Below are 15,218 nucleotides of genomic sequence, written 5' to 3' on the forward strand. Positions count from 1 at the left end.
CCATTGCAGCTGCAGAGAATAACACTAGGGAAGAAGAGCTTTTCCTTCACTGATTTCTTCACTTTGTAATAGAAAATAATTTAATAATCTGTATGCATTTTAATTATGTAGCATGCTGTTTTCACACTGAAGCATATCATTCAGCAAACATGAAATTAACATGAAGCACTATGTTTCTGAAACCAAATTTCTGATGGATTTCCCTTAGAGAACTGTTAAGTGGTAATGTAATTAGAAATATAAAATAGAACATTTATCTAGATTAACACTTGTTACAAAGATAATGTCTATTGGCCAGGCACTTATTTATTAATCAGATCCTGCAAGCATATTTTAAATGAATAATCAAAAAGAAGTCCTGTTAAGTGTCATTTTGATTTTAACAGGTGAAGTTCTGTTTGTTCCATCATAAAAAAGCAACCTAATTAACTCATATATTATTCCATAGCCCTTCAAAAATATTGCAAGAATGCAAAAGCTATTCAGCTGAGCTAAGGCAAGGGAAATGAAATTTTGAATTAGGCATTCTTTGGGAAAACACATTCAAATAGAACCTCAAAGTTTCAGAAAGTTTTCTTTCACTGCCCATTAAATTTGATCTTTAGAGAATCTAGACCCTGCTCTATGAAGGAAGGTTACATTAAACTCTTGTTTTCTCACCTGTACTGCACAGAGAATGAACCATAAATCAAAGAGTGGTGCCCAAGTAGTCTACTAATTGGGATTTCTTTATTCTTGCACAGCAGTAGGCTAATGATCCAGAAGGTAATCCCCCAGTAATCCATTTAGCTATAGATAAAAGGAGACCCTCAGCCCCCCATCATCACTGGCACTACACTTTGGCATTATTTTTTAATATACATGACCAAAAAACAAGAGTGCTTCCATAGACCTCTTCCTTCATCCTTTTGAAACATTAGTACAGGTGAGAGACCAATGTGTAATGTGTATCACTCATTACTCTCAGAGCAAATCAAAGGATATGCAGATCTCTCTGTATTAATCTCGTTGATAACTTCGTAGGGTTTTGCTGAGAATGGGCATTTCCCCATACCCCCTTCCTTAGGCTGGCAGAAGCCAGCAAAGATCCATGGATTCTTCTATCCTCATCCAGGTACTCTATACTGCAGATGATAAAAGAGTAAAACAAGCAGAGTATTTGTCACCTCCTATGGCAGAGGGATTAAAGAAACCAAATTAAAACAAAAACAAAATTGGATTGAGTTGTTCACTACTCACCTGCCCCAGAAAAGCTTAATCATTTCATGTGTTTGGTGATTCTACTTCCTCAGCTTTTGGAAACTTGGAAATGTTTGAGAAGCAAAAATAAATACTAAAAAAATAATAAAAATTTACCATGACTGAAAAGTCTGGTCTTCCAAAATCCTCATAGCACTGGTCCTTAACGTTGCTGTTCACTTCAATTGAGAAGAGATCAAGGTTACCTGATAATTCTGACTGAGAAGATAAATCTGTTAATCTTTATTTTAGGAATGTCAAGCTCTGGAAGATGATCCTACTCATCATGGAGCTCCAGCATAGTCTCGAAAATGCGGAGCCATTTGCCATTTGTCGGATGAGACAAAATTGACTTTGTTTCTTCAGCCTGACAAAGCAAAGTCTGGGAGCTGAATGCAGTCTGTAAACTAATCAAGGAATAAAACTTCATGAGAAGAGTAACGGTACTCTTGTACTGAGGATGTTAGTGCAGTAACAAATGGCTCATAAGGCATTTTTCAAGCATCCAGGCTGTCACTTAGAACACAGCTTCCAACAAGGATAGCTACTAGAGCCAGAAACTGCCAAGTAACAGCAGGACAGGACAAGCAATCCAACTGTGTTCCTGGCATAGTTTGTTAACAATTGGTCTTACATAATGTAAGTTCTCTGACAACAAGAATGGACTCTCTCTTTGTTCTTAAAGCAAGAGTCTTAACTCTACAGGGAACAAAAGCCATATATAAACTATTTTTTAATATCTGGTGCTTTTTTGAAGAGATGTAATTTGTATTCCAAGATTCATCAGTTTCTTTCTCTCTTTTTTATGTGGCTCAGTTCTCCAGAACAGAGTTTCTATTTCTAATGCTAAACCAGCTTGTCAACCAGGCAAGTGATGCAATTCTGTCTGTCCCAAAGCAAAACGAAAGAAAGCTGAAAATACTTCAGTTGCCTGAGCCAGTAAAAGCAGGAGGCCATCCATCCTGCCGGGTGCATCTAAGGATGGAAAACATCCAGTGGGAAGTTAGGGACTATCTGTAAGACAGGGATCTTTTGTAAATCTTTTTGTTGCTCCAGTCCTCTGCAGTTCTCATCATTACCACAGCTAAGAGTTATTACATTGGTGAGCCTGTTTGCTACATCATAAAACATAATATCTGCTGCATTTGTTTCTATTGCATCACAAAAATACATTCACACATGAGCTTTGCAAGACAAAGATGAAAGTATCAACAAAGGCTAGGAAAGCTGTGTGAAGGATGATGAGAAAAAATAATGAAAACAGAGAAAGCAATGGAAAGAGTAGGTAGTATTATGCAAGGTAAAAGCCCTTTCCCTCCACTTTTCCCTAATGCCTTGCAAGCAAGTAACAACTCCTCCTAAAAGGACTTTTTCTGAGGAGAATCCTATATTCCTATACATTGTCATTCCTAAGCTTAGCATCCAAATTATGTATTTTTGCACTTTTTTTATATATCTTGTCTTACACTTTCATGTGCAATAAAATTTTAAATCCTCTATTTAAAATATCAGAGGAGTTTTATGGTTTTATTTATCTTTTTAATGTGTTTTACTGAGTGCAGTCTTAAAATATTTTGTCAGCATTTGTAATTATCAGGGTGTTATAAACAATCCTGAATGATGCTCCTGAGTCAGCTATGATTGTACATGTGCACAAATGCATGAAAAGCCTCTCTGTGGATTTCAGGACCAGGAAAATGCACACAAGTTGATTCCATTCCTGTTTTTAAGAGTTTCATGTCTGAAAATCCAACACCATTCAGTAAAACAAAATATTCTACTATCTGCAGTTACAGTTATTCCTATCCTGTGCTAGACGAGAAATTCTGGAGAAACATAGTGGGACGTTTTCTTCACAGTTGTGTTCCTTCCTCTTCACTAGTTGCATTCTCTGTGCCTGTGATGATCTTGAAGTGCCCTATCTATTCACCTTCCTCCAAGCATTCCGCTTAGCACTATCTTTGGAACTGCCCATTTTTTTCTCATCATTAATGCAACTCTATGATTCTAAGACATTGTGCAGGTGGGTCATAAGACTGGTGGTGTGTCGAAACACTAGCAGACTGAAAATTTGTTTTATTCAGTACAACTTTGTGACTTTCTTTTTTTATCATCTAACTTTACCACAACCTATGGAGTTGAAGTCAACGATGTTACATTTTCTACAATTATTTAGTCTACATGTATGGATTGAAAATTATATCCCCTGTAGAATGTCAAATGTTGCTATAATAAGTTCCGAACTGTACTTTGACACTAATACCAACTCCGGATTTATTATCCTGAGGATCAGTATCTCTCCTTTCTGTTAGATTCTGTTAATATGCACAAAATTTATCATGGCAATTAAAATGCTTCTATTTGCTAATCCACTGAGGGATTATTATTATTATTTTAGTTACTACTATGGGAGCACAAATTTTACATTTGACTATATATATAGTTTCCTTATAAGCATTCCTTTTTTTTTTTTTTTTTTTCCCCTGAAACTCACTCCATCTCTATTATACCATAAAAAACATATTCTAAGATTCTGTACTTTCCAAGAGGAACAAACTATTGAGGAGATTAAATATTAGATGTGGAAGACAAGCTGTTTTTCTAAGTGTCTTACTGCCAAACACAGAATAAATAAATAAAATTTAAAGATTTTGGAATCAGGGGATCAGAAGTTTGATCACTCCACCGTTGGTTATTTTAAATTGAGCCAATTTCTATTGTGTATATTTCAATAGAAAGCTTTGTATATGAATTCTGTATATAGTTTTGTTTCTTTGTTCTAACTATTTATTAAGATATCTATATATATGTTATCACAAAAATCCTATCAAAATTCAAACTACATTGGAAAAATTTCCAATTAAATACTACAGCATCCATCTACTAGTATGCCTCAAGTATTTCCAAAGCCCACTATTTCCAAATTTACTACTCAGATTTTCAGGATGAGATAGGAATTGAGAGTGGACAACTTTTAGAAGACCAGTTTTTAAGTGAAGACATTAAAATTACATGACTAACTTTTGTGAACCTTGTAAACTTCTGTGAAGCCAGCTTAGGCTAAAATCTGTTCTGGAAAAGCATCATAGAAATAGTGATAATAGCATCTGATCTGTGCAAACTGGTTTTCACTTTACATGAAAATAGCAATAGTCAAAAAAATTTCAAAATGACAGAGTACAAATTTTTGAGAACTTTTCCCCATAAATCCCAAATTTTATCATATGTGAAGGCTCCATCTAAATGAGAACAATAAACTGTAAATTCTGTCTCTTTCAAGGAGGTGGGAGATGGATCACTGGAGTGCTATGGCTTGTATTATTCAAGAATATGCATTTTATAAGTTGCACATGCAGAGATGCATAGTTTTCTTACTGCAGGAAGTAAATAGTTCCTTAGAACATAATCCAACCACTGAAGTCTAGAATTTTAACAAAATGTGGATGAATTCTAATTACTTAGCTGCAAACTTCCAGTTTCTTATTAAGATATGATACTATAAATGTAAAGTAATGGGGACTGGAGACTTCTTTGCTTTATCTTCATAATATAACTGAACAATCTTCAATTAAAAATATTTTCCTCCAATAATGTAGAGTCGGCACTTACTGGAATCTCTGTTCTTTCAGATAACTGTAGCACTGATTCAAACCAGTAATGGTTTGCCATGGTACTAAAGTGATTTAACCTCCATATATTTTGAAAGTTATGCTAATTCTGAGGAAAAAAAAAAAAAGTGTCTTCAGATCCTTTTTATATTTAATAAATAATTTCATCATCACAACTACCGACAACTAAATGTAGAATCAGTGTCTTTGGACATCAAATGAGTCAAGGGACACATTCTTCTTTGCACGCTTTGGCAGTTCCAAAGCATAGCATTCATCACTAAAAACAACTGAAACATTCATAGTCTTAGTATAAATTCTATGTTGTGAACTACTGAAAATATGAAGTAAAAAGAAAGATACTGACAACTAATCTGCCATTCTTTTACATTTCTGCTAACTGTTTGGTAAACTACTAGAAAAGCATATCTTTTTTTGTAATGAAGTTTTAAGACACTTCACACATTCTTTTGCTCAAATTTTTAAACTTGTTTAAGAAGATATCTGCGCATGCACGTGTTTTATCGTATGGCCTTATCTGAAGTTGTACCACACCTAAATTAAGCCAAATAACTAGTAATAATGGGCTCTTTTCAGCTACACACTCATTTTCAAATGAATTTATTGAAGTAAAGGATTTACAGCATATGGACTTACAGACTTCTCATTTGTTTAACTCGCATCCATATGTACAGCTTTCAGTAGAGAACTCTAGAATAGTATTTACAATGTAAATATCAACTTTTATTACATAAGAAACAAATATATCACAACTTTCACTTCACAACATATTTGTTCAGATTTGATGACTAAAGTCATCTCTTTGAAATACTATGTGGAACTCAAAAATAACTTGTTGAAGAATTTTCTAGGTGTCCTTCAGAGGTCCTGAAATGCAAAGGAGAAATGTGTTTTAATAACCACTTTGGTAAGTTATTGCATCATGAGGTATATAAAAGCAAACAGCAAATAAGAACTAACAGCTGACAGAAAACAAATTTTGCACTTAGAACTGATAAGTATGAGATGGGGCTCTTGGTGGGAGCTTGATAAACCTTGCAGGCAGTAGGTAAGGTTGTAGGACCAAGAATAAAGATTGAAGGGTTAGACAAAAAATCGTACTGTGTGTTGGCCTACAGTGCAGCATGGATCCATTTAAAAATAACTTCCTTCAGACAGATATGTAAATTCAGGCTCCTTGATGCACACTGCACCAATAATTGGGCACTATGATAAAATGATCAGTAACAGTCAGTGCTAACTTTTCACCAACAGAGAGATCTGGGTCATCAGTACAGCTGATGAAAAAGGAAAGGATTGAAAATAATTCCAGGAAAACACTGTGCTGGTATTCTCTCATATTTAATCAGTGCCAGAAATTTTAGAAGGTGCTTAATATGGAAGCAGATAGTCTAATCTTGTGTAGAAAGAACATTTATTTTCTGAATCTCAGCAATTAGAAGTATTTTTGTTCCTTGAAGAAAATTTTTGTCTTCTCTAATATTTGAAATCTTTAGAGTAACTGCCATATATATGTAAAGGGAAAGAAAATTTTATTTCAGTCTCTGAAATAAACAATTTGGAAAAATGCACTTTTTCTTTCTCTGAAAATGTTATCTTCAAAATTATGCTTTGTTTTTTGTTTTTTGTTTTTTGTTTTTTTTCCCGTATTTGTAGCCTAATTATCAATATTTTAATACATTTGTGAGAATAATAGGCCTGATTCAACTTTATGTTACCCTTTCAATGTTATGTCCCTGTGATATGAAGGATTTGTGTTTAAGTAAAAAACAAAAAACTGTTTGTGGATGAGCTTAAAAATAGTAATAGCTAAATGTAAAGCTGTAACTGCAGTATTTGCGTGCCAGATGAAATATGTGCAGCAGACTTCAGGTTGGAGTCAAGCACTTTTTTAATACCAATGGTTCACACTGCTTATCCTCTTAGTTCTTGGGCAACTCTTAATGAGATGAGGTATGTTAAACAAAATGTGCAGCCTTTTTTTTTTTTTCAAACAAAAATTAAAAGAAATATTATTGAGATTGTTCTCTGAAGAAATAATAATCTTTGTAATTAAAAATGAGTTAATTCTCATCTTAGGCCACAGTGCATACAAGTTGAAACACCCAAGTGAATTAGGTACATTATTAACAGTGCCATTTAATTAGAAACTTTCAATAACAGCAATCATGGGATAGTTTAATTATTATTATTATTAAAATGATTATTATAGTCACACACAGTCCCTACAGAAACAATGAGCATTTCATGGAACATGGCCCTTTCTGCTTTTCTGATAGGTATATTTGATGCATGAGTGATCTCACTTTGTGGGTAAAGTTAACTAATAGCAAAAGGAAAGAAAATCTGGGCATACCAATGGGAGGTGGCTCAGCAGTTCATCTACAGAAACATCATCATAGTTTTCTGAAAAGGAAGGTTCAAGAATTTCTGCTTCATCTCGAAGTTTGGCTGGATTTAACTCTTCCTGGCTGTTGTGGATCAGAAACATGTTTTACTGTCTTCAGAAGAAAAAGCAAACAAGCAAACAATGCCATGCTCTAACTGTAGTTATAGTAAATGTTTTAAACTTATACAGAAGTTATAAATCATATGAAATAGCACATTTAAAAAGTGAAGGGACATAACACTTAAAAGAGGTGGTCTGAACATGCGAATATGCAATGGAATACAAGACCTAAAATATACAGTGGCAACTTCTCACCTACACTGACTAGCACACATATTCTTTTGGGAACTTCTAGACTTTCTGTCATTACATGAAAATAGAATTTCAACAAATACTGTGTTTTCCTTTAAAAAAATTGTTCATGTTCCATAGTTTTTCATGGTTTTTTTCCTTTAGAATGTTAATATATACATAAAATATTAAGATTATGCCAGCAACTTTTTAAGATTGCCAGATGCTATCTCTTCTTTATTATTTTACTCTAATCTGATTGTAGCATCTGTTTCAGTCTGGAAGAAAATGCTGTCTGTATTTGAAAATCAGGTTATATCTAAGTTAAAAAGTCATTAATGCTCACCATCTTTCTTTGTCCTCTTTGTATATATATATATATATTTATATATATTATATATATATATGTATATATATATTTATATATATATATGTATATATATATTTATATATATATACACACAGGTATAACTCATAAATCTTATCTTTTAATAACATACAGCTATGGGAAATAAACACATATTTTCTCTCTTGTGGTACCTTCGTTTTCCAGTTAGAACTGAGTTTAAGTATTTCTTCACAGCCATTTGCTTTCGAAAGCGGCTGTAGTTATCAGTGAAGACAGCATCAGAGTGGCGCTTGACAGGGCTGTCCTGGGAGCTGGCAATGTGCAACAGTCACGAAGGAAAAAAATAACAGACAGTATCAGTTTAAAAGAAGATATTATTAAATGAGTGAAATAAACTTTATAATGTTAAGTTAAAAAAAATCAAATTTTTGATTTCAGTGTTCAGTTCCAGCTATTTGGATCTTTCTGCTCTTGGAAAGAACTCATTGCCTCTATTGCTTATTATATGTCCTAATAACAAGGAACAATGACTTTAGAGACTTCTGTTAAATGAGTTCAGTAGGGTCAAGTGATTGAATGGGAAATTCACACCTTTTTCCTATGTATACTCATAGCAACCATTATTATTTTTTAATAAACTGACTTATTCTAATTTCTTTTATTCATGTTAATCTATTTCAGTTCAGTATCAAGGCAAGAACTGGTTTAAGCCACTGTAATCTCTTAAAGGACCTGGACGCCATTCATACTGAACTCTGTGAGGACTGAGCCTTCCTCTGAGGAAAGGAAGAGTGTAACATTACACATATAGCTGCAAATATTGTTTTAACAAAGTATTAGAAGACAAAACATCCTTTGTGAAATCCAGACTTGGAGGCTTAATTTTGAAGCATAATCTTGGGAAACACAGTCCTGTTCTGTTCTATGTTACTTTGTGGCATATGAGAAACTGGCATTATATGTTTTGCACAAAGGCAGAATTGATACAAATGGGTAAAAATGGTGAACCTAATTTTCATCCAGCTTTTGAGCAGATGAAGTACACTCTCCTAGGAGCTGTTACATTGGGTCAGACTAAAGTACCATATTATTATATTCCCAAGAGTGCTCAGTAGATGCTGCTTAGAATATGAAAGCAAGAGAAGTACAGAATGATCCTTATCAGCACCCTGAGACCATTGGTTTATTAACAGCCTGGTTTGTAATTTGCCTGCAGACCCACTCTCTACAAATTTGCCTCATTTGTATCCTTCAGTGCATATTTCCCACAGTGCTCTGGCAATGCATTCTATGGTAGCAAAAAAGAAAATCATCCCATGTTGTTACTGTAAACCAATCATTTCTTTATTTCATTGAGTATCACCCTGATGTTATGTAACTGCTGAGTAGTCAATCATTTTCTATTTATTTTTGCCAGTTGTCCACCAAGCTAGCAAAATTACCACCAGACAGAGAAAAAAGAGGTAACTGGCATGGTAATCATTACAACATTGCCACTATTTATAAGCAGTACAGTGTCTATTGCTATATCCTTTGCAGCTGTATCAGAAATAAACAGTAATGTATTCATTCAGTAACAAAACCCACAAAGTTGTCAATAGGATTTTCAGCTCCCCATTACTATATCTATTGCCCTTTCATTTCCTTTAATGAGAACTTAGTTACAGAAGAGTAGAAAATTGCCAATGAATCAGCTACAACAAAACTCTGCCTAATGCAAGTGTCACCTCACCTAACTCGTTTTCTAATAAGCGAATGCAGATATCTCTTCACAGCAAGTTTAGCCAAAAGATGGCTGTAGACACTGGTGAAAATTCCATCAGCATGCCTTGCATTTCTGAAATGGACAATAAATAAACTCTACGATACAAACTGGGTTTATATCATTGTGATAATGTTCATTTTGCAAACATACTGCTTTCCTTATCTATTGTACATATTAAATTAAGCTAATATCATAAAACGACTTCCAGATTTTCACAGTGTATTGTTTTCATCCTTCTTGGGAAGTGAATGAGCTCATCTTGCCAGAAAGGCAATGCAGTCAACATTTCTGCAGACGTTCCTGCTACTACCAGTATTCAACCAGAGGCCATGGTTGGGTTTTTTTGTTTGTTTGTTTTGCTTTCTTTTTCTCTGTAATAGATTCTTCCTTTTCTATGTCTGCTTGATAATGAATGTGACTGATCTTTTGGCATAAATCAAGCAATGCATCACCATTTGCACTTATGATTATAAAAGAAACTCACCTATCAATAATTCTGGACAAATCAAAATAGAATTTCTCATTTTCAGGTAGTGTGTTCTGCAAAATGTCTGATTCAGACTTTAGGGACCCGTGGGCACGGTCAGATTCACTGGCTGCATCAAAGGGCAATCTGTTTCCCAGTCTAATGGAGAAGAAAAGCAATGAAATACAGTTGGCTGGAGATATGCAACAATTCACTGACACTTAACATTCCAGCTTGTGGCAAAATACATATCTACCTACTTCTTTAATCTGCAAAGCATTTTGAAGAAGTTTTTACGAAACAAAATCACTGTCAGGTATAATTCTTGTGCAGTGATAGAGTAACTGACAAAACAGATCTTCCTTCACATACGTTCATGAAATATGTTTTCATTATACACGGTTACCTCCAGTGAACACAGCAATTACAGCTGAAGTGAAAACTGTGAGGCTTTAAACAGCTCTATTTTATATAAACAACTGCTTTATTGCCCACCTCCACCCATACAAAGTGGAAGGAGTTCTGTGAAGTACTTACCCTTCAGCTAAGACCTAAAACATGCATAGGAGTGCTTATGAAACAGTTCTCAGGCCTTCTTCATAGGAAAGCAAACACATCCCCCAGAACTTCAGATACAAAGTGCAGCCGTGACTCTTTTAACACTGTTTCTACTCTCTGCTGTTTCCTTTTCTAGTTGCAAGTCAAAAACTGACCCAAACCTCTAAAATGTATTACTGCAAATGCTCCACATAACCTGCGTTACATTTACTTCACATATTCATAAACTGCTTTTCCATGTGGTATGTTACATTCTACCAAGGACAGCCTGAATGCCTGGAAGTAGTTTGGTATCAGAGGTTCCTTCTGCCTGCTGCTGTATTCCACTGCTATGCTAAACCCCAGCATGTGCAAAACTCAGGTGTGAGAGCTAGAAAAGATTTTTGCGCTACTGATTTGGCAGTCACTATAGCAGTTGTATTACTTGCATATTCGAGGTGTTTAAAAGTTGTCTGATCAAAATAGCAAAGTCGTGGCTGTGTAAAAATAACCAACCTGATCACAAGTCTTGGAAATAATTCACTGTACCTTGTTCTCCTATAGTCTTATTTTACTTGCATTCCTCTTACATGTATGTAAAAAACACTTCACACCACCTGACTTAATCTAGTTAAATAACTAATAGAAACTTCTGCAATTCGAGGCATGCAGCTTTCCAAAAGTACACATCAATACGAGTAGATCATTTCCCTTCCTTCAAGATTTGGGGAAAAAGTCAATTTTTTCCCTACGGACGCCTGTGCTTTTGTGCTTTTATCTCCTAGCTTTCCCATAAGGAAGGCTGCGCTGTCGGCGGACACCCATCTCCCCTCGCACCCCTCCACCCGCCCCAGCCCCTTACCGCGGCACAGCAGGGAAGGCGGCGCCCCGCGGGGGCAGCGCCCGCGCCCTCCAGCAGAGGGCGCTGAGGAGGGCGAGGGCGAGGAGGAGCGGGGAGGCGCCGCGGTGCTCCATGGCCGCCACCTGCGGAGGGAACAACGCAGCCGTCACCGCCCGCACCGCGACCGGCCCTGACGGGACGGATGCCGCCGGCAGTGGGGTCAGCCGAACTGACAGCGGCCGTTTGCGGAGAGCAGCAATGCCCGGGACTTAGCGATTAAGAACCCCCCAAATTAATTGATAAATAGACGGATAGATGGATATGTATATGGTAAAAAGGAAGGGCATCTTCCCGGCTACCCAGCCTCGCATCAGCCAGACGGCTGAGTTGAGGAACGGGCAGAGTTACTCACGGAGCCGCGAATTCGTCGGTGGGGCTGCTTGGGAGGGCGCTCCGCTACGCTGTGGGGAAGGCGCCCTGTCCCGCTGCGCGGCTGCCGAGCGGAGCGGCTGTTGGGGTGCGGCGACGAAGAAAGGAGGGCGAAGAGGACGAGATGGAAGAAGAGGAGAGCTCCGTCCCGCCGCACGATCTGAGCTGCCCGCCGCGCCGCCGCGTTTTATAGCGTTTACACGTTTCTGCTTCCGAAGGAGCAATCACGTTACTGGGGAGACGTCACCCTTCCCAAGGGGATGGCCGCTTTGTTCAGGACAGTCAGAGACTTATATTTAATTCATGAGCAGCCGCGCATTCTACCTCTTCTCCCCCTCCCCCCCCCGTTATTTGATTTCCATTAATGAGTTAGTTTTGTGGGGAGCAGGGCCCCGTCGGCAGCGCGGTTTTGCCTGGTGAAGCAGAAGAGCAACGGGATGCTCCGTGGAGCACCGCTCCCCGCGACCCCCAGGGCTGCCTCCCCAGACCTCACTACTCCGGAGTGCCACCCCGCGGAACCCCCTGATCCAGGGCTGCTCCTTCCAGTGGCCGGTTTTTTCTGTCCCCGTCCCAGCACCGTCCCCGCTAGGTCCATGCCCGTCGGATGAGTGGTGCAGAGCCTTTGCACCGGATCTGTGCTGGAGGAAATGGACCTTAAGCTCCAAACACCATATCTTGCTACGAACTTCAGCTTTTTTTTTTTTTTCTTTTTTCTTCGTGTGTGTATGTATGTGTGTGTGTGAAAACTGGGGCAACTGCTCCTCCTCATGTGGTTCAAGCCCAAACCTCGGGTCTAGGGTTACTGTCCAGTAACAGACAGTTGGTTCTTTCGGTTTCCTGCACGGAGCTTTCCCTGCCTCAAGGAGATTCGTGAGCAGCGGGGAAAGAGGTGCGGGGAAGGAGGGGTGGGATCCGCGACCAGAGCTCTGGGGCAGCGCTATTCCCTCTTCGGTCTCAGCCAGCCCCGCGCTGAGGCACCGGCCAAAGAATCACAGTAGGATTTGGATTGAAACGGGTCCTGACCCTCTCGTCCATCCCTTTCCCACCTCTCTTTTTTTTCCTTGAACTTTTCCTTGCTTCTCAACCTCCTGGCCAGAAGTAACGATTGTACGGACTCCTTGCAGACGATTTCACTATTTCCTTACTTCTCACAGGTTTCTTTGTTTCATGCCACGCTAAAGCAGGCTCAGCGGCGAGGATTCTGCGATGCTTAATCGCATTTTCTAATTCAGTTACATAAAAATTAAGTGAATTAGATTAAAAAATGCCTGGAAATTTGTTTCTCGGATGACAGCTGTGACTAAAACCAGAGTTCCTGCAGCAGTCTAATTTCAGGAAAATTTCCCCTTGTTACTACATAACTGGAGGTCGAAGAAGTAACTCAGAGGGAGAACAGCGAGATTAGCATCAATAGCCCCGCGTTCCCCCCACCCACAAATGTCTAGCTAAGGTGTTCGGGCATAGTGTTGCATGCACCGCCTGGCGAAGTTCAGTGGACTTCACCCAAGTGCTTGAGACACGAGAGGAGAAATCCGCCTCCTGGGAGCCGTGTTGAAGCGCAGAACAAAGATGTTTCAAAGGTTGCTGCTGCTCAGCCCGGCCCGGGGGAGGGGGGGGGAGACCCCCATGGCCTCGGTTCTCCGCCCGCCCGGGGCTGAATGCAGCCGCCATCCGCCGAGGGAAAAGCGCAAGCTCAGCCTGCGGCTGAAACCAGAGAATCGTATTTTTCTTTTTAAAGTTTTCTTTGAGCTTGCTCATTTCAGCTGAGGCAGGAGAGAAAGGTTCAGTCAGGCTTCTTGAGGGCTATGGAGACTGGGAAGAAGGGGAAGCTCTGTGTCTGCTGCTAGGGGCTTTGTGAAAAGCAAGTGTGTTCTCAACTACTGTGTATGTGCTATACGGGAAGCTGCATGCTGTGAGGAAACATGCAGTTTACACTGCTAAAAAACAAAAACAAAAACAAAAACAAAAAAACAAAAGCAAAAGGAAAAACCAAAACTAATCAAACAAACAAAAAACAGAGAATCATTGGTACTTTTTCAGTACTTCTTTATCATACCATACCATGCCATGCCATACCATACTGTGCCATTTGCATTTATTTGGTATAGTCTAAATCTGTTTTGCCACATTTGTTTGTTTGTTTGTTATTGTTATTATCCATCCTTTTTTTTTTTTTTTTACAGATATAAACTGGATTGGAAAAGAGAGTAAGCATGCTTTAAGGTTGGGTAAAACAACCTTCAGAACCCTACGGGTGGCAGTATTCCCGAAAAAAATCTCTTTAGCCTCTTTCATGATCTGAGCTGTTTTAAGTGCAGTTATTCTATCATACCATCTATTTTTCCTTTTCTACAGTCAGGAAACTGAGTCACAGGGAGATCAAGTGAATTTACCATGTTTATGCAGGAAGACTTCAGAAGAGCCTTAGAATGACCCCAGATGTTCCAAGTACTTTTCAATTGCAATAACAATTATCTGCATTAATCTTCATCACCTACAGTACTTACCACCTCCTCCTAGTGAATCAAACAAGTTTTCCTTAGCTCTTCCTTTCATTTCTCCAGAAGATTTTCACAGAAGGAGGTTTTAGTATGACTGAGATGAGTTTCAAGTGGCAATTCAACTTCTAGTCTTTTCCATTTTTTTTCATTACACTCACAAATCATACTAATTCTGTGCCATTTTGAGATGTTTTGATAGGAGTAAGTCATTAAAAACAAAATAAAAGCTTTATAAAAAGGCAGATATAGAAAGCTTTGTATAGGAGTCCCAACTGAATACTCTAAGTACTACATTCTACTGAAAGAAACTGTCCTTTCAGAAAAGTGACACTTAGACAACAACACTGCTTGGGAGCTTCTTAAGGGCAATAATCAGACACAGGCAACTCTCAGTCAAGTATTTTGCAGTTGCTATTGATGGAATCCTGATGTGTAACAGCTGCATGTCGATTGAAGCTTTTGTCTTTATTTCATGTTATCAATCACCTTTGAGTTATTCCTGATTCTTTGTTTGTTTTCTTTAACTTTCCACTGCACAAAACCAAGATGATGATTGAAAATTTTGCAATATTTGGGAATGATGGCAACCCCATTATACAGGATTGAAGAAAGAGTACAAGTTTGTCTGAAATCTTAACTTTCCATTTATACACAAACCTCTGCGGTGCATGATATAGATCAAGTACTTCATTTGGGGGAAAGAGATTAGAGATCTTTTAGGTTTGGCAGTTAGATTTGATTATTCCTTTTAACTTATAAAACTACTGAAATTTATAAGACTA

General features: G+C 38.1%; 1 protein-coding gene across 2 annotated transcripts; it reads right to left on the reverse strand.

The window, feature by feature from the left end:
* Window positions 1-5,479: 5,479 nt before the first annotated feature.
* On the reverse strand, window positions 5,480-12,146 carry LOC125689129 (vasoactive intestinal peptide). Of its 2 annotated transcripts, XM_048935959.1 has the most exons (7): window positions 11,919-12,146; window positions 11,528-11,649; window positions 10,147-10,287; window positions 9,630-9,734; window positions 8,089-8,208; window positions 7,225-7,339; window positions 5,480-5,735 (listed from the first exon to the last, which is right to left on the reverse strand). In XM_048935959.1, exons 2-7 carry the CDS (start codon window positions 11,638-11,640, stop codon window positions 5,727-5,729), a joined length of 603 nt encoding a protein of 200 aa, XP_048791916.1. In that variant the 5' UTR covers window positions 11,641-11,649; window positions 11,919-12,146; the 3' UTR covers window positions 5,480-5,726. The 2 variants fall into 2 exon arrangements, with proteins under 2 accessions (XP_048791916.1, XP_048791915.1); XM_048935958.1 differs by lacking the exon at window positions 9,630-9,734.
* Between the last annotated feature and the right edge of the window lie 3,072 nt (window positions 12,147-15,218).

The sequence above is a fragment of the Lagopus muta genome, chromosome 2, assembly GCF_023343835.1.
Source record: "Lagopus muta isolate bLagMut1 chromosome 2, bLagMut1 primary, whole genome shotgun sequence".
Taxonomy (NCBI): Eukaryota; Metazoa; Chordata; class Aves; order Galliformes; family Phasianidae; genus Lagopus; species Lagopus muta.